This window comes from Copadichromis virginalis, linkage group LG5, assembly GCF_057382275.1.
Source record: "Copadichromis virginalis isolate Kocher_CV1m ecotype Utaka linkage group LG5, C_Virginalis_male_GT1.1, whole genome shotgun sequence".
NCBI lineage: Eukaryota > Metazoa > Chordata > Actinopteri > Cichliformes > Cichlidae > Copadichromis > Copadichromis virginalis.
Genome location: NC_140622.1, coordinates 22,381,829 through 22,405,412, shown reverse-complemented (window position 1 = coordinate 22,405,412; position 23,584 = coordinate 22,381,829). Strand labels below are relative to the sequence as shown.

The window sequence follows — 23,584 nt, the reverse complement described above, 5'->3', positions numbered from 1 at the left end:
TGTATGTGTGTATAGTAGGTTATTAAACAATATATGCAGATGGAATCTTTGTAGTAAGTCATGTCAAGCTGAAACATAATGATTACTGTCTTCTAAAAAGAAAAAGTGAGCTGTGGGTCTTTTTAATAATGACGCATTTGAATGGTTCTTATTCAGTTCCATAGCATCAGTTTTTAATAATTAACACATTCTGTTCCACATCTGTCCACTATCACACGTATCGGCGCTGTAGTTACACATCCTGATGTTCTATTCCACATTTAAATTACATTTAACAGGGTTGGACTGTTAAACGCTGAACAAAGCAAGGAGATGATCACGTTTGTTTTTCATCTGGGAGAGTTATATGCAGTCGGCCCAGTGTTTGGGTGAAGTATTTCGGTAGCGGGCAGGACACGTTGACGTCAGCTTGGCTGCTTCCTGGCAGCGTCAGCTGTCGTGCATGTAAATGAAGGGGGAGGTGCCGAACCTTGCTCTGTTCAATCCCAAGTTTTCCCAACACACGTTCTGGTAATTTCTGTGGAAGGAAATGTATTATTTAGTCATCATTTGTGACAAAATAGAAATCAAACTCTTATACATGTTAAAAAAGAGACTGTAAACATCTTACCTGTGGTGCCAGTTTGCTCCAGTGGGAATATTTGTGGTCACCAAGAATGGGACACCCGAGAGCAAAGGCCATATGAACCCTCATCTGGTGCTTCACTCCTGTGAACACAATGAAGCAGAAAAATACCGAACATGTGCCCAGGCAGGTTTTTGGGATGATTTCCTTTTGTTCACATGTGCACTGTTACCTGTAAAAGGCTGGAGTTCCACAAGGCTGCAACCACTGCTGCTGTCCAGGACTCTGTACTTGGTCAATGCTGGATGAGCTTGGCGATGACTTCGGACTTTGGTTACACCATCACCTTCATCGTTCAGTCTGTAAAGAGGACTCAGAGCCATCTGAAATCAAAGAAGTTGTTATGAGACTGGAAAATGCACACCATTATTTAAACAATAACTAGTAATTTACTCAAATGCTCTGGACAACAAACCCAAACTAATTTAATGTGTAATAAACATACTAACTACTAAGCTAAAAGCCGTACATACAAGGATGTTTAAAGCAATGATCATACAGAATAAGAGGCACCTTGTAGTGTGGCTGAGGACCTGTGACCTCTCTCTCTATGATGGGAATATCAATCAGACCTTCAGATGGCACAGGAACACCAACCGTGATAACCCTGAAAAGGAACAACATAACTAACATGCAGTGGGAGTATTAGCATGTACATTATTTAATTAATCCTTATCAGTTTCCCCTACTCACCAGTACTTCCTCTCCACTTTGTTATTTCTATTCAGAGCGAGTACGTGCTCCACCACTTCATCCCTCCTGGCCAGCAGGAGAGTTCCCGTTGAGTCCTTTTCTAGACCCAGACAGGGAATGAGCTGAGAATCAGACTTGATCTTCATCCCATCCATCATTTTTGAGAGAACAGGAAGCACAGAGGTGATGGATGTGACGTCGGAGTCATCTGGGAGACAGCAGCAACATTACATTTGTGGTGCCAGTTAGACATCCCAGCTTCAGTGTGATAGCTGACATTTTTATGGTCATTCCAGCTGTTCTCAGTAATGATACTGCATGTCTCCTAACAATAACAACAACAATAATAATAATAATAATAACAACAATACTGAGCCTGTTTAAGAACACCTTAATATGTACAACAATAAAATATAGTCTCACCACATAATTTTTCATACACATGTTTAACTGTTCATTAATACAAATATCTAATTAGATAATCACATTAATTTAGCATGCAGGCATCAATAATGGTCAATAGTTCAGAGCCATGATCAGAATGGGAAAGAAAGGTGATTTAAAAGACTAAATGTGGCATGGCTCTTGGTGTCAGACAGGCAGGTTTGAGTATTTTATAAAGTTTCCCAATCATCTTTCGGGTTCACACAGAACAGTACAAATGGATGATGTCAGACGATGTTTTCTTGGCACACTCTGTGCCCTTTAGTACCATCGTTTAAACACCACAGTCTACCTGAATATTGCTGCTGACCATGTCCATTGTAAAACACCATGTTACAAAGATCTCATATTGTTTTTTTTCTTAACATTACAATGAGTTGATTTTTATTTTTATTTCAAACTGAAAATAAAAACTTTTTCAAACTTCTTGTCAGTGTAATCAGATTAAAGAAGACAGCCCAGTGTTGGTTTACCTGCCACAGGGATGCCGTAGGGTTTGTTGACGATCACTACATCCTTGTCCTGGTACAGCACGCTTCTGTGGAGGTGTTTGGCGAGCACGTTGGGGTGCACATTTTGTAACTGTACACTGAACCGTTTCAGCTCCATCACCCTCCTCTGCTGGGCAGACATGGGAGGCGCTGTCTCTCGGGTCTTCGACTTCTCTCCTCGGATCTTACGGGCCAGGTCAACGGCTCTAACACGGGGTTTGTCATCTGCGTCGGAGCCTGGAGTGTGGTTGGCAGCGGTGCTCTGACCCCGGGCGAGGGGCGGTGTTGTCTGCGGACACTGGCGGCAGGTTGTCCGGGGTTTGGCCAGACAGAAGAGCACATCCAGGCCGGAGCTCCGGTCAAACACACGCGCTAGTCTCCCACAGCTGTTCATCACGGAACTGAGTGAACCTCACAGACCAGACGGCGCACACGAGCTTCAAAACACAAGCATGAACTCTGAAGTTATTAAAGAAGTTCCGGGCCAAGCCTTTCAGAATAAAAGCATAATTTCATCCATTCATTCAAATTAAAATAATTCCGACATATTAGACACTATATAGATAAAACCAAACGACAAACGATATAACTATCCGTTTAAATGCTCTTAAACATAACAAATACACACTGCGTAAATATAAAAAAGCATTCCGGTAATTTCCGCCTTTCTCTCAACGGGTGTATTTGTTAACTACGCTTACACGGCCCGCCAGGTCACAACTGCAAAATATTATAGCTTCTGGCAAGCACCGCCCGCCTGGTAGATGAATAAAACTAAGTCGATCATAATTTCCGGTTGTTACAAAGTTGCATGTTGTCTGCTGTGGATTTTTGTTGCCATAATGCAAATACAAGCACCTTAGTGATCTAATGGACAGCAGATGCGCATAGCTCAACCAAACCGAAATAATTACCAGGCTTCATTAAATCTCAGACAGGAAGCTGATGGAGTGTTTTTTCTCCTAACGTATGCTTTCTTGGTAAAAGCCTGCAGCTATGAAGATCACAGACGGTGTATTACGATGTTTCAGAGTGGCCAGGACTCATCGGAAAAACGAAGAGAAGGTCAACTGCGTGGACTACAGCCCAAATGGTGAAAATGTGATAACAAGCAGCGACGATGACCGCATACTGCTGTATGACATGCGAGATGGAAAGTAAGTGGCAGCCACTGTAGACAGTATACTGTATATGATAAATAAGATCCTTAATGTGACTGCATTGTGTTCTTATGGTGTCCTTGTGCTTTTCTCAGGTGCAAAAGCAACCTCTTCAGCAAAAAGTATGGAGTAGACCTCATCCGCTACACGCATGGAGACACAAATACAGTGATCTACAGCTCCAACAAACTGGATGGTAAACACTTGACGCCATGCACAGCAATGCGAATACAGTTAGTGGTCCATTTTGGAAAATGAAATATATTTTGGGATATTTTTCAGATACCATCAGATACCTTTCGCTCACTGACAACAAGTACATCCGATATTTCCCAGGTCACACTAAGAGGTGCGTAAAGCAAACACACAACCTTAATCAACCACAACTGTAAACATGTAGACTGGTATTCAGTGAAAGCAGACAGTTATATAGTATGCACCCTATATGCCTACTAAGTAAATGGACATGCTTTTATTTACTGTAACCAGACTAAATAGAATAAAATGTAGTTGAGTGGAATTCTCATTTTCTACCTTTCTGGAGCTTTCTCCAGTGTGCTCATAAAAATACAGAAATATACACTCAATGGTGACTTTATTAGCTAAACCTGTTGAACTGGATTTTAGTGGAAATATCTAATCAGCCAGTGTCATGGCAGCAACTCAGTACATTTAGGCATAGTGAAGGTGATGTGCTGAATTTCAAACTGAGCATCAGGATGGGGAACAAAGGTAATTTCAGTGACTTTAATGTGGCGTGGTTGCTGGTGCCAAACGGGCTGGTCTGAGTACTTCTGATACTGCTGATCTGCTGGGATGTTCCCACACAACCAACTCCAAGATTTACAGAAAATGATCTGAAAAAGCAAAAAATTCCAGTAAGCAGCATTTCTCTGGGTGAAAATTCCTCGTTGGTGACAGAGGAGAATAGTCAGACTGCTTTGATCTGAAAGGAGAGAAATAGTAACTCAAATAACCACTCGTTATAACCAAGTTATGCAATAGAGCATCTCTGAATGCTCTCCAGACATTTCTGTAGCAGATGTGCTAAAGCAGCACAAGATCACACTGGGTGCCACTCCTGTCTGCTAAGAACAATAAACAGTAGTTACGGTTTATATCGCTACAATTAGACAACAGAAGAAAAACGTTGCCTGATTGAATGATTCTCAATTTCTCCTGTAAGTTTGAGATGTTAGGATCAAAATTTGGATGAAACAAAGCGTTGCACTCAAATGGCCTCCAGAGTCACAGATTTCAGTCCAACAGAGCACTTTTGGATTGCAGAGGAATTCAGATTCTCATTGTGGATGTGCATATAGTGTGCATTCCTGAAAAGCTTGTTCCTGTCTGTCTTTCCTTAAAGTAATTTTACATTCAATAAAACATTAGCTCAATCCTGATCAGTTAAAACCAGTTTGTTTGGGTTTCAGGGTTACTGCTCTCTCCATGTCTCCGGTGGATAACACATTTATCTCTGGGTCACTGGACAAGACTATCCGGATCTGGGACCTCCACTGTCAAAACTCTCAAGTAAGTAGTTTGTCACTTGATTGAAAAGTTCCATTTCTTCTGCCATTTGTACACATTTACAAATGTGTAATAACAGCTACAGTAATAGAATAGTGTGCTTTATATTGTGACACAAAATACTGCCTATTAAAGTGCTGTTGATTAGTAGTCCCTGAGTAGTCTTGACCACCAGAGGTCTCCAAATCTCTCTTGGATCTGCTCAGACATAATAAATCTATGGGTAATACCAGAAACATAACCTTGCAAAAATATAAGGAGTAAATAAACACCAAATGGAAATAAACACATAAATATGAAAACATGTGATGCAGAAAGTGGTCATTATTGAGGATTCTTTTGCATATTTCTTGAAAGTTACCAGTTTATGTTGCACAATCTCTCTGATTTTCAGGGTTTGATAAATCCACTGGGGACACCTCTGTGTTCGTTTGACCCCGATGGGCTGATATTTGCTGCAGGAGTGGATTCAAAGACAGTTAAACTCTATGACTTTCGTGCTTTTGACAAGGTACAGATGAGTCCATTAAGGGTTTTCTGTTTGTGTTCACATGCATTCTTTCCAAAAGCCTTAAATGAAATTCTTAATTATCTGAAAATCTTCCCGTTGAAGGGCCCGTTTGCCTGTTTTGAAACGAGGTTTAATCGCGTTTGTGACTGGACTGGACTCAAATTCAGTAGTGATGGGAAGCAGATCCTCATATCTACAAATAAAGGGATTATTGGAGTCTTGAATGCTTTCAATGGATCTGTTCTGCACACTTTTTCCGTAAGAGACATATTGGAACAAAAATACGGAATTGCATCTGTTTTTATGTTAATATAATTATTTTCAGATTACATGCTGAAGCCATCCCTGTCTTTCCTCATTTTAAGGGCTACAACAACAGTAAAGGCATCTCACTGGAGGCCTGCTTCACACCTGACTCGCAGTTTGTCATGATTGGTAAGCTAAAAAAAAACCCTCAAACTTTAGATTTGAGCCTTTTCCTTTAAGCTTCCTGTTAACACTCTGGTTTTTCCAGGCTCAGAAGACGGGAGAGTTCACGTTTGGAGCACAGAGAGTGGAATGAAAGTGGCCGTGCTGGATGGGAAGCATCCAGGACCCATCAGTGCACTCCAGTTCAACCCCAGATTCATGACGTTTGTTAGTGCCTGCTCTAACACGGTGAGAGCAAGCCTATCTTACCAGTGTGTCATTGATCTCCTGCTGGAAAAACTGCTTATTGTTCTCATTTTGACTTTTTAAAAATTATTTTCTCAACAGACTTTTTGGCTCCCGTGTGTTGATGACTTGTAAAGGCACCAAAGGTCACCATCATGGAGTGAAGTTGGACCTTCCTTTACAAACATCATGACCAAGGAATATTTTGGAAAAATGTTATGTTGTTTCTACCTTTTTTTAAAAAGATGTTTCATTAGCTTTTATTTGCCTGTGTTTTTAAAAAATAATAATTGTGCTTTTATTGATGGTTTTATAATAAACCGGTTTAAAGTTATATAATAAAAAATCTTGTTTTTTAAACGTTGTCCCTCATCCCTCCTCAAACGTTTGCTAGGAATTATCTGAATTCCAACAAGTGCTTTTATTATTATTATTTTTCCTTTGTATTAACGAACAATATTAGAAGTATAAGTGTAAACTGACAAACACTAACAAGTGAGAGTTTTCTGTGTGTGTGTGTGTGTGTGTGTGTGTGTGTGTGTGTTTCCAAATCCTGTGCTTCTTTACCCTAGCTTAGATCCTCGTGGCGCAAATTCAACAAGGTGCTGGAAACATTTCTTAGAGATTCTGGTCCATATTGACATGAAGACACAGAAGTTGGATATCAGTTGGAGATGGTTTACGCTTCGTGTCACGGCACATTATCCTGATTGAAGCAGCCATCTGAAGACCACTACACTGTGGTGATAAAGAGATGGACGTGGTCAGAAATGAATGACGATGCAAGTACCAGTCTACTTCCTCAGCCTGTCTGACCGATTCTGATGCTCGGTTTCATCGTGTAGATGATGTACACATGTCTAAATGCCTGGAATACAGTGGGGCAAAAAAGTATTTAGTCAGCCACCGATTGTGCAAGTTCCCCCACTTAAAATGATGACAGAGGTCAGTAATTTGCACCAGAGGTACACTTCAACTGTGAGAGACAGAATGTGAAAAAAAAATCCATGAATTCACATGGTAGGATTTGTAAGGAATTTAACCGTAAATCAGGGTGGAAAATAAGTATTTGGTCACCTCAAACATGGAAAATCTCTGGCTCTCACAGACCTGTAACGTCTTCTGTAAGACGCTTTTCTGTCCCCCACTCGTTACCTGTATGAATGGCACCTGTTTGAACTCATCATCTGTATAAAAGACACCTGTCCACAGCCTCAAACAGTCAGACTCCAAACTCCGCCATGGCCAAGACCAAAGAGCTTTCGAAGGACACCAGGAAAAGTATTGTAGACCTGCACCAGACTGGGAAGAGTGAATCTACAATAGGCAAGCAGCTTGGTGTGAAAAAATCAACTGTGGGAGCAATCATCAGAAAATGGAAGACATACAAGACCACTGATAATCTCCCACGATCTGGGGCTCCACGCAAGATCTCATCCCGTGGGGTCAAAATGATCATGAGAACGGTGAGCAAAGATCCCAGAACCACACGGGGGGACCTGGTGAATGACCTGCAGAGAGCTGGGACCAAAGTAACAAAGGTCACCATCAGTAACACACTACAACGGCAGGGAATCAAATCCCGCAGTGCCAGACGTGTTCCGCTGCTGAAGCCAGTGCATGTCCAGGCCCGTCTGAAGTTTGCCAGAGAGCACATGGATGATACAGCAGAGGATTGGGAGAATGTCATGTGGTCAGATGAAACCAAAGTAGAACTTTTTGGTATAAACTCAACTCGTCGTGTTTGGAGGAAGAAGAATACCGAGTTGCATCCCAAGAACACCATACCTACTGTGAAGCATGGGGGTGGAAACATCATGCTATGGGGCTGTTTTTCTGCCAAGGGGACAGGACGACTGATCCGTGTTAAGGACAGAATGAATGGGGCCATGTATCGTGAGATTTTGAGCCAAAACCTCCTTCCATCAGTGAGAACTTTGAAGATGAAACGAGGCTGGGTCTTCCAACATGACAACGATCCAAAACACACCGCCCGGGCAACAAAGGAGTGGCTCCGTAAGAAGCATTTGAAAGTCCTGGAGTGGCCTAGCCAGTCTCCAGACCTCAACCCCATAGAAAATCTGTGGCGGGAGTTGAAAGTCCGTGTTGCTCGGCGACAGCCCCAAAACATCACTGCTCTCGAGAAGATCTGCATGGAGGAATGGGCCAAAATACCAGCTACTGTGTGTGCAAACCTGGTAAAGACCTATAGTAAACGTTTGACCTCTGTTATTGCCAACAAAGGTTATGTTACAAAGTATTGAGTTGTATTTTTGTTATTGACCAAATACTTATTTGCCACCCTGATTTACGAATAAATTCTTTACAAATCCTACCATGTGGATTCATGGATTTTTTTTTCACATTCTGTCTCTCACAGTTGACGTGTACCTCTGGTGCAAATTACTGACCTCTGTCATCATTTTAGGTGGGGGAACTTGCACAATCAGTGGCTGACTAAATACTTTTTTGCCCCACTGTAACTGTTATACGATTGGCTGATTAGATATTTGAATGACTTAGCAGTTAAACATAAATGTAGGCCCCCTCACACATGTGTAGCTCTAACTGATCCATTTCCAGTTTTCAGACTTTTTCCATTTGTCACACCCCTAAAAGGATCAGTCAACGCTAATGCACGATTCTCTTGAATCTTGAAAGTGAGACTTTGCTTAAGTTTTATGTTTCAGTTATGGTGAACTATTCTTGAACTCTGTTATCTAACTCAAACCTGTTGCCTCATCTAAATACAGGGAGTCATGTTAAACAAAGCTCAGTTTAAGTTATCCAGCTTTTCTTAAGTAAAGAAGCTTTTCTTAAGCTGAATGGTGATTTACATCTTAACAACATTCAAATTAAATAATGCTCTGAATCACACTGAATTTATTTACATATTTTATTATATAATTTGCCCCTGTCGGAGGAAGATGAGGCTATTCTTGTCAAGGCTCAACTGAAGAAGCAGCACACTGGTGTTGGCCAGAGGGGCTGATGGCGCGATATGGCAGCCTCGCTTCTGTCAGTCTGCCCCAGGGCAGCTGTGGCTACAACTGTAGCTTGCCTTCACCAGTGTATGAATGTGAGAGTGAATGAATAGTGGTATTGTAAAGCGCTTTGAGGGGTCCCGAAAAGCGCTATATAAATGCAATCCATTATTATTATTATTATTACTCTATTATTATTACACACACACACACACACACACACACACACACACACAAATTCTAAGCTAACTTGTTATTTAAACACAAAGAAGCAAGTTTCCCTTTTCAGCAGCCATCTTGTGACCCATGTTAATGGTTGGTCGCATATTTATTTTCAGGGATCATCACATCATAGAAATGGAAAATGTAGAATCACCAGTCAAATCTGCTGAGAGCAGGTAAAATGTGACTTTGCCACAGAACAGGAAGTTGAAGTCCTGGTTCCACTGCAGTATAAGTAGTATCAGAGGGTCGTTCATGGCTTTTTGCTCTGCTTGTGTTAAAGTGGTTCCTGTGGTTTTCCTGTGACGTTCCTTAAACTGGAACATCAACCTTTACAAAGTCAGACTTTCACATGTGTTCTGCACAGTCACAGTAATCCTCTTCATCATGGCTGGACACCTTCTGTTTGTCATCCTCATGTGTAAGTTAAACCTCTTGTAGCTTTTCGATTGAAGATGCTAAATCTGTAGGTTTTACATTTTTCATGGTTGTGGATTTTACGTTGTGTTCTTACAGCAACTTTTGTAACTTTGTGGTGCTTCTATTTTTTTTATTTTTAATCAATAAACTCACGTGAGGAGTCCCAAACTAAAACTTTCTCAGCAGGACAAATTCCTGTGATCTTGAAAAGACAGTGTGTTTGTATTAATGAGCCATTAATACATAATTAAAATAATGGTTATTAATACGTGCATTTAGTATGTTGTTAACAAATTTTCTTTCCAACAGCTTTTGTTCATGAGATTCAAGCACAAGGTGAGTCCCTGATGTTCCAGTGTTCAGATTTTTCTGTGACTGCATATTTGTTCTTTACTTAAACCAAAAATTACCTATTAGATCAAAATTTTCTTTACCTCTGATTTTTCAGCTCTTCTTCCACCAACACTGACAGTGAACACAGAGGTGATCTCAGAGACGGACTCGGTCACGTTACACTGTCAGGCACCAACATCTGTTTCAGTTCATCAGTGTTTTTTCTACACGGTGAGCAAAAATACTTCCAAAGCCTTCTCATGCCTGCAGAATTTCACTGCAACAGAACTGCTGTTAATGTCAAATCACAGTTCACCTGCTGAAGTTAAAGTGAGATGTTTTTACACTGGAGACCTTAATTCAACGTCTGCTGACAGTGAACCATCCTTCATCACCATACAAAGTGAGAGACTGCTCTTCCTGTGACTGGATAAGTTATCATACAGTGTGTTAGACGTTATTATCTTTATAAAGCTTCATGTTTGCTTTCACAAAACTTTTTTAGGAGTGTTGTTCTTACATATTTTCTTACACCACCAAAGACAGCACGCAGGAATCTAAACATGACCAGTTACAGTTAATTACAAAATGTGTTGCCGTTCAGCTTTTATGAACACCAGTATTGTTATTGTTGTGCTGGTAAAACATACAATATTCTCGTATATTAATGGGACTTGATTAATCTTCATGTAGGTCAAACACCACAGATGAGTGTGCAGCATTTTAATGGGGAACATGTCCGGTTTGTTTGCTCTCTGCCTGGATCTGTGAAAGATGATACAAGATGTAATCTGTACTTTGGAGAAGCAAGTCGTTCAGTCCTCACAGTAGCTGTCGGGAAGAATAGCAAGACAAAAAACAAACAGCGGTTCTGCCAGTTTCATGTCTCAATTGATGATTTTTTGAGACATCTACATTTTGTTCAACAAAAAGATGCCAGCTGTGATTACACTTTGAAAAGGGAACCCAGGTCTTTGTCTCCTCGCAGTGATCGATACAACTTAACAGGTAAGTCGAAGATAAACAGACTTTATAGCACAGATGCTACTTTAATTAATTAAAATGATGAAAATGACTAAAATAAAAGCATTCAAAGTATTTTTCTCTAAAAATGTTCTGCGTTTGTTACTCGCAAAGTTTTCATTTCGTTTCACTTTGTTTATTTGGACCCTCAGTGCAAATAAATAGAACTGAGCTTTGATGTGAAAAAGAGTACGTCCAGACTTGCAGTCTCTTTGAGCTTTGATGATATTGTCAGCATAATAACATGCTTACAGTAGAAATGGGTAAAGGTTTTTACACTGGATACCCTTCCTGACACAAAATATTTTGTTTTAATACATAGATATAAAAATATGAATATTTGCTGATAAATGATCAGAATTATAATATTTTTCACTGTCAGATTCAAAATTGAATTGAATCGAATCGACTGGAATCGGGGATCAAATCGAATCGGGACCTTGTTTAATCAGAATCGGATCACTTGTAGAAATCAGTGATGATACCCAGGCCTAGACACTACCAAATATTTCAGTATAGGTAAAAAATAGTCCCTCGTCTGACACTCCCTTTGGGACAGATTTAACATTTAATAAAATAGTAAATGTGTTTTCAAAAATTTAAATCACTTTTGAATTGATTGCAGTATTAACAAAACCTTTATTTATACTCAAATTAATTTCCTTTTACTGTAGCTATTCTGGAAAGTGAATCACCAAAGATCAACAAACCGTCATCTATCATGACCACAGGTAGGACACACTTAACAAACAACCCAGAGCATCATCACACATCACTTCTTTTAAATGTCTTTAACATTTTATTGAACATTTATGGAACAGAATCAAGTCTCAACAAACCCAGTACTTTAACTTCTACCACTTCAGTGAACTCACTATCAGGTAAATAAATTACTCACGTGGTAAAATTAGAAAATATTTTTTCTGTATTAAAGTAAATCTGCTCAAATGAAAGATGAGACGTTTAATTTTTGTGTTATATGTTATTTTTCAAACTAAATATTCTGAAGACTGGAGAGTGAAACGATGTCTAACAGTTCAAATGCTGTTACAATACTATGTTTAACATACTTCTCCTTTAAATTATAGAAAAGTTGGCAGACATACACCAAGAAACTCTTCTTTTCTTTTAGCACTTCATGCCAAATACTTGTTTTCAATAATGCAAGGAAATAAATAATCAAGAATGTCAATACAGAAAATACGTGGCATTATAATATTTATTTGATATTTTTCTATCTTAAAGGAATAGCTGCTCTTAATCAAAGCCCTACAAATGGTGTGAACAATCCTGTCAAAACAACTCAGTATAAAACATCAGGAGACAGCACCACAGGTGAGACATCATTGAGTGCATCAATAACACTTAAGGAAGAACTGTAAAAAATAAGACGTTCAATTTAAATGTAGTTTTTTTCTTTTTCAAACTGAATGTTCTGAAGACTAAAGAGTAAAACAATGTCAGAAATACACCAGGAAATATTTTTGTGATTTTTTTTCTTTTGGCATGTCATAACTTCAATTCAATTTTAATACAGAAAAGAAAGCAGCAAAATGTCGTAGTGACATAATATTTATTTGATGTTTTTCTGTCTTAAAGGATTAGCTACTGTTAATCTAAACCCTACAACTGGTGTGAACACTCCTGTCAAAACAACTCAGTATATAACATCAGGAGACAGCACCACAGGTGAGACGTCATTGAGTGCATAAATAATGGGAAAATAAATTGTCATGAAAGTTTGAAATGCCCCTGTTTTATTACAGTACATTCGACAATGACCTATTGACCATGCAGACAATGAGTCTGATTAAACTCTCAGCATAATAATATGATCTGAGTTCTAACTCTAAAATTCTGATGTTTGGTAGGAACAGTAAATATTCACCATGTTCAGCATCTTAAATAGCTTAAATAAAACAGTACTTTGTAAGCAGGGCTATAGCTGGTGTTGAAAGGAAGTTACTAACTTTGCAGGCACTTCATTATAAACCTGATTGATGCAAATGACCAGATACATTTTATCTGTAGATATTTTTGTGTGTTTAATATTCATTATTATAATTGTTTCCATTCCCTAATAAGTACTAGTTTACCATTGCATACCAAATAAAAACTAATACAACAGTGTAATGTCAACTGACCAGCTGATGACAACATTAGGACAGAAGTGTTGATTGCATTGCTAAACAGAAAACACAGTTTTTAGTTTTAGAATTATATGTTGTAGTGATTGTGCAAATACCAAAAAAGATGCAAAACCACTCAAATTATCTAAGACATGGAAAATATACAGTGGGTAAAATAAGTGTCAGACATGTCACCAATTTTCTAAGTAAATATATTTGTAATGGTGCTACTAAAATGAAATTCTCGCCAGACATCAATAACGACCCATTAAAGCCCCGCGTGGAAAACATCAAACCAAAGATTCCATAAATTAAGTTCAATTAAATTATGAGAAGTGACACAGGGAAAAAGTACTGAACGCGGTAAAAACGGGAGGTGTAAAAAGGCATGGAAATTCATGATGCCTGAAATTAATCAGTAATTAGAAAACCAAACAGAGATGGTGTGTAAAGAAAAAGTGTCTTGTTTAGTAAGGTGTCACACAAGAAGCATCTCATGGTGGGTAAAACCAGCGAGCTCTCTCAAGACCTTCAAATATTGGTGTTCAATAGTTATTTTACCCACTGTATATTATTTCAAACTGAATGTGCAGAAGCACAGAACCTGAAGAATTGAAACCATGCTGTTGCAGCTTTAAGTGACTGAACACAAATATACACCTCTACATACAAAGCTAACAGGCCCAAATCAATTTTCTTTTCCAAACAGATTCAAACAAGAATGATACTACAGGGAAAGTCGAAGGTAAGAGACACTGCGTAGACTTCCATAATATTACTTATACTTTCACTCAGTCCATGGTTACTGCTGCAACTTTGTCAGATAGCAAAGTATCTTGTGTTTGAGTTACAAGTGAAATTTGTTTGTGGCTTTCAAAACAGAGTCATTATGGAATTTGGCAGCAGCTGTGACAAGAAATGGAATAATTATGGGCATGATCCTACTGGTACTGGGGCTTCTTATACTCAAAAGAACTGGTGAGAAATACTTACTTCATGTGCTTAGAAAAACAATTTTTCAGTGTTCAGGTGACACATATTGAAGCACGATTATAGCATTTTCCATTTTATTTTGCCTTCAGCGTATCAAGCAATGTCAATAAATAAACAAATATATCATTAGATTGCTTCAGAATCATCAAAATTAAAATAAAAAACAACTCGGTTTTACACCCACTACCAGTGTCATCATCAAAACTTGTTAAACATAATTTCTTGTATTATCTCTGAGTATGACCAATGTGGAATATGTCATGTCTCTGTAGCAAAATTGCATCTATGTATTATCTAGATCTAGAGTAACAGCACCCTAGACAGACCCTGGATTCTTAAAGATTCAGTTCAATTCAATTTTCTTTACATCATATCAAATCACAACAAGTCACCTCAGAGAATAATTCAGAGAAAAACCTGACAGTCAGTTGACCTACACGGACTTACAAGAGCAATGTGTGTGTGTGTGTGTGTGTGTGTGTGTGTGTGTTTGTGTTTAATGCTGAATGAAAGCAATAATTGTTGAATGTTATTTTCTTACCTGCAGTTGAGGAGAACCTAAACGTGCAACAGATGAAAAATGAAAATGTAAGTGAGAGCTGGTACTAAATATGTTTTCTGTTTGGCTTAATCATCGCCACAGACTTAAAGGACTCTTACATTACTGTCTTTATCTTCTAGTCTGACATTTACCATGTGTACGCCACCATCTCTGAGGAAACAGATGCACCAGATTCACAGGATACGATTTAGAGCATGCTGATGCACACTGAAACATTTTGGTGATTTTGTCAGTAAAGTGTATTTAAAGGGTTTTAATTCATGTAAAAGTCAGAAACGTTTTACAGGTAGTAGATATTTTTTGCAAATAGTTTTGTTGTAGATTATTTTTTTCTAAGGATAATTGGCATGATCATGCAGTTTTCAGCTTTTGCATTTTTAATAAATGCTTTTAGATCTTCATTATTTTGTTTTAAGTAACTGTAATTTGGAAGATGATAGTCATAACATCTGAGTCATTTCCAAACTTAGAACTGTGGATACTGTTGCCATATAATAAGATATGCTTCTTTCCAAATTGTCCACCTTTTAAACAATTGCTGCTTTTAAAAATTAGCTAATAGACAATGTGTATTTATTTTTAATGGTGTCATTTGCATTTCAAATTGTGTTATTCAACTGTTTTTTAAGGTGGAGTGTATTTGTTTTGTGTTAATACAAACTAAAGGGGAAAACAACATATTAAACGTGTATCTACAAACTGTCAACTGACAACACAAAATGTTCTTCCAAAACCTGCCTGGAAAAGGTCAAAGGATTTAACTGCATGTCCTTTTCAGTTTTCTCTTGGTAATGAAAAAAATAATCCCGTTTTGTTTTTTTAAAGTTATATTGACACATTTTGAAGTAAAGGATTTTGCCTAAATATTAAAAAAGCCAATCTTGACTTCAATCGCAGGTCTCAGAAATTGTGGATTTGAATGTCCAAAAATGTATCTTCCATTTAAACCCTGTACTATTGCCATGTCACACTTTGGAATGGAAAACCATATTCAGTGAAACAAAAATATTTATTTTGTTTATATAATTTATTTTTTTTAAAAACATAAATAAACCTACTAACTGTACTCAGTAAGTACCTGTTGTTTCTTAATTTTTTAACTTTCTGCACATGGATACTGTGTTCATTACATATTTAAACATGTATCACAAACACTTGCTACCGTATTATTGATGGAGATTATACATACAACAAATCTTCCCAGACAATCAGGTAATCCACATCACTTTTCATCTTTACATGAGCAGCCTGAAATTCCTCTTTTAAAACATCTGTCACAGCCAGAGAGACTTTCACCATAGATTGTGCCCCTATACAACTACAGTATATAAGAATACAGTGGCTTGCAAAAGTATTTGGCCCCCTTGAACTTTTCCACATTTTGTCACATTACAGCCACAAACATGAATCAATTTTATTGGAATTCCATATGAAAGACCAACACAAAGTGGTGTACACGTGAGAAGTGGAACGAAAATCATACATGATTCCAAACATGTATTCAGACCCTTGAGTCAATACTTTGTAGAACCACCTTTTGCTGCAGTTACAGCTGCCAGTCTTTTAGGGTGTGTCTCTACCAGCTTTGCACATCTAGAGACTGACATTCTTGCCCATTCTTCTCTGCAAAACAGCTCCAGCTCAGTCAGATTGGATGGACAGCGTTTGTGAACAGCAGTTTTCAGATCTTGCCACAGAATCTCGATTGGATTTAGATCTGGACTTTGACTGGGCCATTCTAACACATGGATATGTTTTATTTTGAACCATTGCATTGTTGCCCTGGCTTTATGTTTAGGGTCGTCGTCCTGCTGGAAGGTGAACCTCCGCCCCAGTCTCAAGTCTTTTGCAGACTCCAAGAGGTTTTCTTCCAAGATTGTCCTGTATTTGGCTCCATCCATCTTCCCATCAACTCTAACCAGCTTCCCTGTCCCTGCTGAAGAGAAGCACCCCCAGACCCTGATGCTGCCACCACCATATTCAACAGTGGGGATGGTGTGTTCAGAGTGATGTGCAGTGTTAGTTTTCCACACATAGCGTTTTGCATTTTGGCCAAAAAGTTCCATTTTGGTCTCATCTGACCAGAGCACCTTCTTCCACATGTTTGCTGCGTCCCCCACATGGCTTGTGGCAAACTGCAAACAGGACTTCTTATGGTTTTCTGTTAACAATGGCTTTCTTCTTGCCACTCTTCCATAAAGGCCAACTTTGTGCAGTGCACGACTAATAGTTGTCCTATGGACAGATTCCCCCACCTGAGCTGTAGATCTCTGCAGCTCGTCCAGAGTCACCATGGGCCTCTTGGCTGCATTTCTGATCAGCGCTCTCCTTGTTCGGCCTGTGAGTTTAGGTGGACGGCCTTGTCTTGGTAGGTTTACAGTTGTTCCATACTCCTTCCATTTCTGAATGATCACTCGAACAGTGCTCCGTGGGATGTTCAAGGCTTAGGAAATCTTTTTGTAGCCTAAGCCTGCTTTAAATTTCTCAATAACTTTATCCCTGACCTGTCTGGTGTGTTCTTTGGACTTCATGGTGTCGTTGCTCCCAATATTCTCTTAGACAACCTCTGAGGCCGTCACAGAGCAGCTGTATTTGTACTGACATTAGATTACACACAGGCGCACTCTGTTTAGGCAACTGACTGCACTCAGACCAAAGGGGGCTGAATAATTACGCACACCCCACTTTGCAGTTATTTATTTGTAAAAAATGTTTGGAATCATGTATGATTTTCGTTCCACTTCTCACGTGTGCACCACTTTGTATTAGTCTTTCACGTGGAATTGCAATGAAATTGATTCATGTTTGTGGCTGTAATGTGACAAAATGTGGAAAAGTTCAAGGGGACCGAATAATTTTGCAAGCCACTGTATATACAATTTGTAAGCCTGTGTATATGTTGCTCTGTGACTCTTATCTTTAATTTAGTTGTTAGTCTTTTGTTACGTGCTGTGACAATAAAAAAATAGGGCTCACCAACTACACTTTTTATGACTAACCACAGAAGACCGTTTTAGGCTAGAGGACATCATAATTAAAAGATACAGAGAAAATATAATGTAGCTGTTACTACTTGTACTTCGCAGCTGCTGCAGTTTGTTTGCAGGGCACACTTGGCTACAGGAGGCTACATTACACCTTGTACATTATACATTTATTGTATTGTTGTTGATGATACTTGTGCAGTGTATGGCTGTGCCCCTATAAAACTACAATATATCAGCCTGTGTATATGTTGCTCTTTGACTCTTATCTTTAATAACTTTAGCAGTTAGTCTTTTTTACGTGCTGTGTGGCCCAGAGGCTTGTAAAAATAGTCAACATGCAACATACAACTACACCCCACCTCACCAACCAGCTGCAGTTTTTTGATAACCTCACAAGACCATTTTAAAGAATATGATGGTGAAAAAATACAGGAAGAATAATGTACTGTAGCTGGTTGCACAGCTGCTACAGTTTTCTTGCAGGGCACATTTGGCTACAGTACAGCTGGTTAGATCCAACCAAGGTTGAACTGTTAAAGACACTCATATATTACCTAATGTCAAGCATACATCAGGTAATATATGACAAAAAGTAATACAGATTCCACAGAAACAGAGGAACGACCTGACATTTACATTTACTGACTCACGTTGTAGGAAATGTTAATTTCAAATATAGCAGAGTATGTAATCTTTCATTGTGCTGCTCTGATTCCTGCTTATTACAACCAAACTACCACAGTTGTTCCAGGTAATATACCTTCTTATTGAGAGCTTAGTACCACTTTAAAGCCAGCATATAAATATTCTCATGCACCTCATGCATAATTATTTAAAACGCAAAGAAAGAGCTTCGCAGTTTGGATAAAAACACATTAAAATCAGAAATATTTCTACATGCAAACACAGAGTCAAACACACGCTCTTTCTTTCATTCCTGCATAAACACTGATATGCACACATTTCACAGTAGGAGAACCAAAAAATTAAAGAACAGCTAACCTACAAAAATAAGTTTTCAGTAGTCGTTTAAAACAAACCACAGATTCTGCTAACCTCAGCTCGTCTGCAAATAGTAGACAAACATTCTCATCTAGTCATCTTAATTTAACTCCCCGTGTGGTGTGTGATATTAATAATGCACACACAGGACCTTTCAAAAAGCTGCTATTTGTGCAGCTTTGTGACCTGTATGTGTTGATGAAGTACTGATACCCCCTGTGGTTTTCCTGTGAACAACTTGTGCACAACAATTCATGACCTTCTGCATAGTCAGGCACACAAAAAGATCCTACAAAAAACACACATGTAAACTAAGACCTTAAATAAAGAGGGGAGTAATGGGGACACAACACTCAAAACATTTAACACAGAAACACTGGTAACAGAGGAGAACAGGGAAACAACCTCAAGGAATCGACTAAAAGTAAACTATAAAAGTCAAATACGAATGAAAACAAACTAAGCAAAAGCCTAATATTAGACAAACCCAAACTTGTGAAACTACAACAGAGCAGGTCAAAACAGATTAACAAACAGCAACTGAAAGTCCAAACCTGACATTTATGGGTTCAAAATCCAGGATCATTCCCTAGTGAGGACCCACTCATGGCCACACTCACTGAGGAAGCCGGCACACAAGCCCAATTTGTATACCCTTGTGATTTTCTATGTCCTTTCTGAGCCTTGTTTCAATTATTTTGTCCTTGTTCAAATTTTCAGCTTTTGTCCCTGTGGGAAAGAGGAGCTATTCCATCAAACCTACCTTTTTAAGCAGCGTGGTTGGGCTCATCTCTGATGGAGATGACACAGCGTGCACATTGGAGGTAGAGAATTTGTTGCTGAAAAATAAACTAACCCTAAAGATCCTTAAAACAAAAGAACTCAGATTTTATTTTATGCAGTGATTATTCTGTCTTAAATGAGGATACTTCGTTCCTTCCACCTAACATCTTATGAAATAATTTACAGCCTGGTTATAGTGACTCCTACAGTATTGTGACCTGTGAGTTGACCACTTTGTTATTTTTGAAATGCCCAATATTTTTCAAATTGATATTTTGCATGATGACCAAAAACCATTATATTTCACCAGGATCATTCAATTTGTACCTGTGTTTTTTTACCTGTGTTTGTACCTGGAAATTTATTGGACTTTTCAGAAATGAAATTTATTTTTTATTGAACTTTATGAATTGCTAAAAACTGTGGTCTGTTTTTACTGTGGTCATAAAGGGATTGACATGTAGCTGTAGCCCATCTGCTTCAAGATCCAATGTGTTGTGACTTCAGAGATGCTCTCTGCATCTCTTGATTGTAACAAGTGTTCAGATCATCTTGACCATGCTTTGCATTACTTGACAGGCGTGCCTAACAAAGTGGCCAGCAAGTGTATACAGACTGGAACCATTTGGTTTAAATAGAAAATGTGCAAAATGGAGACACAAACACAGTGGTCTACAGCTCCAACAACCTGGATAGTCATCTCTTGTTGCCATGCACAGCACCTCAAAAACAATTAGTGGTCTATTTTGGAAAATGAAATATGATTATAGGATTTTCTTTTTCCTAGATACCACTCGATACCTGTCGCTCACTGACAGCAAGTGTGTCCAATATTTTCCAGGTCACGCTAAGAGGTGAGTAAAGCAAACACTCAACCTTTATCGAACATAATGGTAAACATGTAGAGTGGTATTCAGTGAAACAGACACAGCTACATAGTATGTACCCTATATATAAAAAACCTTACCTACTGAATACATACATTTATTTACTGTAAGCATTTCAAGCCTAGTGGCTCCATACCAGACCAGGGTAGAATTTTCACTTTCTACTTTTCTGAATCTCTTAGTCCAAATATGCTCATAGAAATATAAAAATATATAGTCACTGGGGACTTCATTAGGAACTCCTGTTGAATGGGTCTTTAACGTAAATATCTAATCAGCGAGGATACAGTTCGCACAACCAAAAATGGACAACAGAAGAAAACGTGTTACTTGGTTGGACTCTCATTTCCTGTTGAACATTCAGTTCAGTTTAATTCAACTTTATTTATACAGCGCCAAATCGCAAATAAACACCAAATAGAAAATAATCACATACAGATAAAACACAGAAAGTCGTCTTTATTTATGATTCTTTTGCATATTTCTTGAAAGTTAAGAGTTTCTGTTTTGCACCATCTCTCTCTCTGTCACGGTCCTGGGTCAGTGACCCAGTGTTTTTGTATCATTATTGTACTTTGATTGTTTTATCGTTTCTAGTCTTTTGGTTTCTGTTTTCCGTGTTCCATGATTGCTGTTCCCTCCTAGTCAAGTCTGCATCTGTTATGTTTCCTGTTTTACTTTGAAAGTCTGTGTATGTAAATGTATTGAGTTTTGCTTCCCCTGTCTCGTCTTGTCAATTACTCCCAGCTGTGTCCTCCTTCTGTGTCTCATTCCCTCATTATCCCTCTGTGTATTTAAGCCTTGTGTTTGCCTCTGTTAATAGCTGGTTTGTCTGTGTTATTTCCCTTCGTCAACCTGTGTACTTCCCTGCGTGGTCTCCTTGAGTTTCCCTGCATCTCCCTTTCGAGTCTGTTGTTATTAGTTGTTTCCAGTTTAGGCTTTCCTCAGGTTCTGTTTCATGCCCACTGCATTTCTGTTTATTTCACCTCCCTAATAAACTCACTCACATCTGAAAGCTGCCTGGGTTTTCTGTTTGTGTTTACCAATCCAATAGTGTTAACAAAAAGATCAGGCCTAGATGAACAGATTTATGGCGTTCTTCAACACTGATCACAGATGGCTGCATCACATTTAGGACACAATAATTTACCAGCAATGGATATCAATAAAAATTTTATAAATTAGATTAAACGACTAGTAAGTCTGGTACCAACTGGTGATAACAGTGATGATTCGTTGGCCAGTCAACTTGTGGCGCACATACCTGCCCTGTACTATTGCACATTATCTTGGGTGGGTGTGTATGTGTGTGTTAGTGTGTGATTATATTATTATGAACATGTTATTACCTTTAGAGTAGTCCAAGTGTAAAACATTAGCAGCCCAAACAAGAGGCAAATTAGCTGAGGTAGGTTCTTAAAATTAAAATACCTCTATCAAAAATCATGTTAGTAGACTCTGAATCAAGGTAGAGAGGATTTTGAGAGGTGGCCAAAGTGTCATCATTTCCATTCAGTGCAGCAAACAGACCCCAGGACTCCTCAATCTCAGAAGCCTTTCAAAGACCAAACACAAGCAACATATGATCAATTATTAGACAGTTGTTATCTTAATTGTCTTTTAGGATCATTGTCCTGCTGCGTAACTCAAGTGAGCTTCAGCTTCATGGCACAAACTGATGGCCAGACATTCTCCCTCAGGATTTTCTGGTAGAGAGCAGAATTTATGTTCGCATTCATTAAAAGTCATCCAGGTCCTGAAGCACCAAAGCAGCTCTCACCTTGAGTACCAAAGTCGTGCAAATGACCTCTGGTTTAGGGGACTCCCTCCTTCTACTGCTGAAGTAATGTCATTGTTTCCTGTATTGTTACTTGATTGAAAGTTACAGGACTAAAAAATAACCACTACAATCAACAGTGACTTAACAGTTAACAATGTTTTTTATAAGCTATTAAAAAACATATGTTCTTCATTTCCAAGCAAAGTAAACTTATTAATGTAAGTCAGGAAAGCATGTGTGTGTGTAGTTGAAGGATTCCCCCATTCACAGCATTATATTTTGGGAGAATATTTAAATGAATAATACAAAGTAATATTTGCTGCATGCAGTCCAACATGAAATTTAACCCTGAAAAAATTGTATTTTGGTTAACTGTGATAGTTAAAGTTTTTTATTTATTTGAATTCAAAAGGGGAAATGTTATCAGAAAGAGTGCATAACTGACGGGTGGATGGACTGAACTGAAGTCTGTTTCAGTGTTTTAGTTGTATTTTTATGTATACATCTCTTCATGTCTCAGCAGAGACGCAGGGACAACTCTCCATCTGACAAGAACAAATGTATCTCATTAGACAATTTATTAGGTACACTTTGCTGGTACCAGTTTGGACCAACTTTTCCTCAGAACTGCATTCATTCTTTGTGTCATAGATTCAGGAAGGTGCTGCAAACATTCTTTATAGATTTTGTCCATATTGGTGTCACACAGGTGCTGCAGTGTATTAACTGCACATACATGAAGAGAATCTCCCATTTCATCACATCCCAATGCTCTAATGGACTGAGATCAGGTGACTATGGAAGCCATCTGAGTACAGTGAACTCACTGTCATATTCAAGAAACCACTTTGAGGCATATTTGAGATCTATGACATGGTGCATTATTCTGCTGGAAGAAGGAGATGGGTAAACTATTGTCATAAACGGATGGACATGGTCAGCAACGATACTCACACAGGCTTTGGCATTTACACAAGGGCCAATAAGAAGCCCAAAGTGTGTCCAGAAAATATCTACCATACCATTATATCACCTGCCTGAACCACTGACACAATGTAGCATGAATGTTACAGCAGAAATCAAACCAGACAAGACTTTTTCAAACTTCTATCGACCAATTTTGGTGAATTTGAGTGAATTGAAGCTTCAGTCCATATTCAGAGTTTTCTTTTCTTCCCAGAGTGATAGCTGGTGTGGTCTTCTGGTGCTGTAGCCCATCTGCTTCAGGGTTCAATGTGTTGTGAGTTCAGAGATGCTCTCTTCATCTCTTGGTTGTAAAAAGTTGATCCGATCATCTTGACCATCTCTAAGAGCTTGAATGCAGTAGCTGCTATTGAATTAGCTGATTAGTTATTTGCTTTAATGAGTTGT

At 38.6% G+C, this 23,584-nt stretch overlaps 3 protein-coding genes across 3 annotated transcripts; 2 read left to right on the top strand and 1 right to left on the bottom strand.

The window, feature by feature from the left end:
* Positions 1-108: 108 nt before the first annotated feature.
* On the bottom strand, positions 109-2,733 carry rpusd4 (RNA pseudouridine synthase D4). Its single transcript, XM_085456767.1, has 6 exons — positions 2,236-2,733; positions 1,319-1,526; positions 1,139-1,232; positions 798-948; positions 611-708; positions 109-517 (listed from the first exon to the last, which is right to left on the bottom strand). The coding sequence occupies exons 1-6, from the start codon at positions 2,645-2,647 to the stop codon at positions 317-319; spliced, it is 1,164 nt and encodes a 387-aa protein (XP_085312893.1). The 5' UTR covers positions 2,648-2,733; the 3' UTR covers positions 109-316.
* A 316-nt stretch (positions 2,734-3,049) lies between these two features.
* Positions 3,050-6,462, top strand: LOC146709683 (WD repeat-containing protein 82-like). Its single transcript, XM_085456751.1, has 9 exons — positions 3,050-3,410; positions 3,509-3,609; positions 3,696-3,762; positions 4,847-4,946; positions 5,338-5,454; positions 5,557-5,712; positions 5,820-5,889; positions 5,969-6,111; positions 6,211-6,462. Exons 1-9 carry the CDS (start codon positions 3,250-3,252, stop codon positions 6,241-6,243), a joined length of 948 nt encoding a protein of 315 aa, XP_085312877.1. The 5' UTR covers positions 3,050-3,249; the 3' UTR covers positions 6,244-6,462.
* Positions 6,463-10,308: 3,846 nt separating this feature from the next.
* On the top strand, positions 10,309-15,842 carry LOC146709682 (uncharacterized). The gene is made up of 8 exons (XM_085458052.1): positions 10,309-10,470; positions 10,761-11,075; positions 11,765-11,821; positions 11,912-11,971; positions 13,929-13,964; positions 14,102-14,197; positions 14,760-14,800; positions 14,894-15,842. The coding sequence occupies exons 1-8, from the start codon at positions 10,365-10,367 to the stop codon at positions 14,963-14,965; spliced, it is 783 nt and encodes a 260-aa protein (XP_085314178.1). The 5' UTR covers positions 10,309-10,364; the 3' UTR covers positions 14,966-15,842.
* The last annotated feature ends 7,742 nt before the right edge of the window (positions 15,843-23,584 follow it).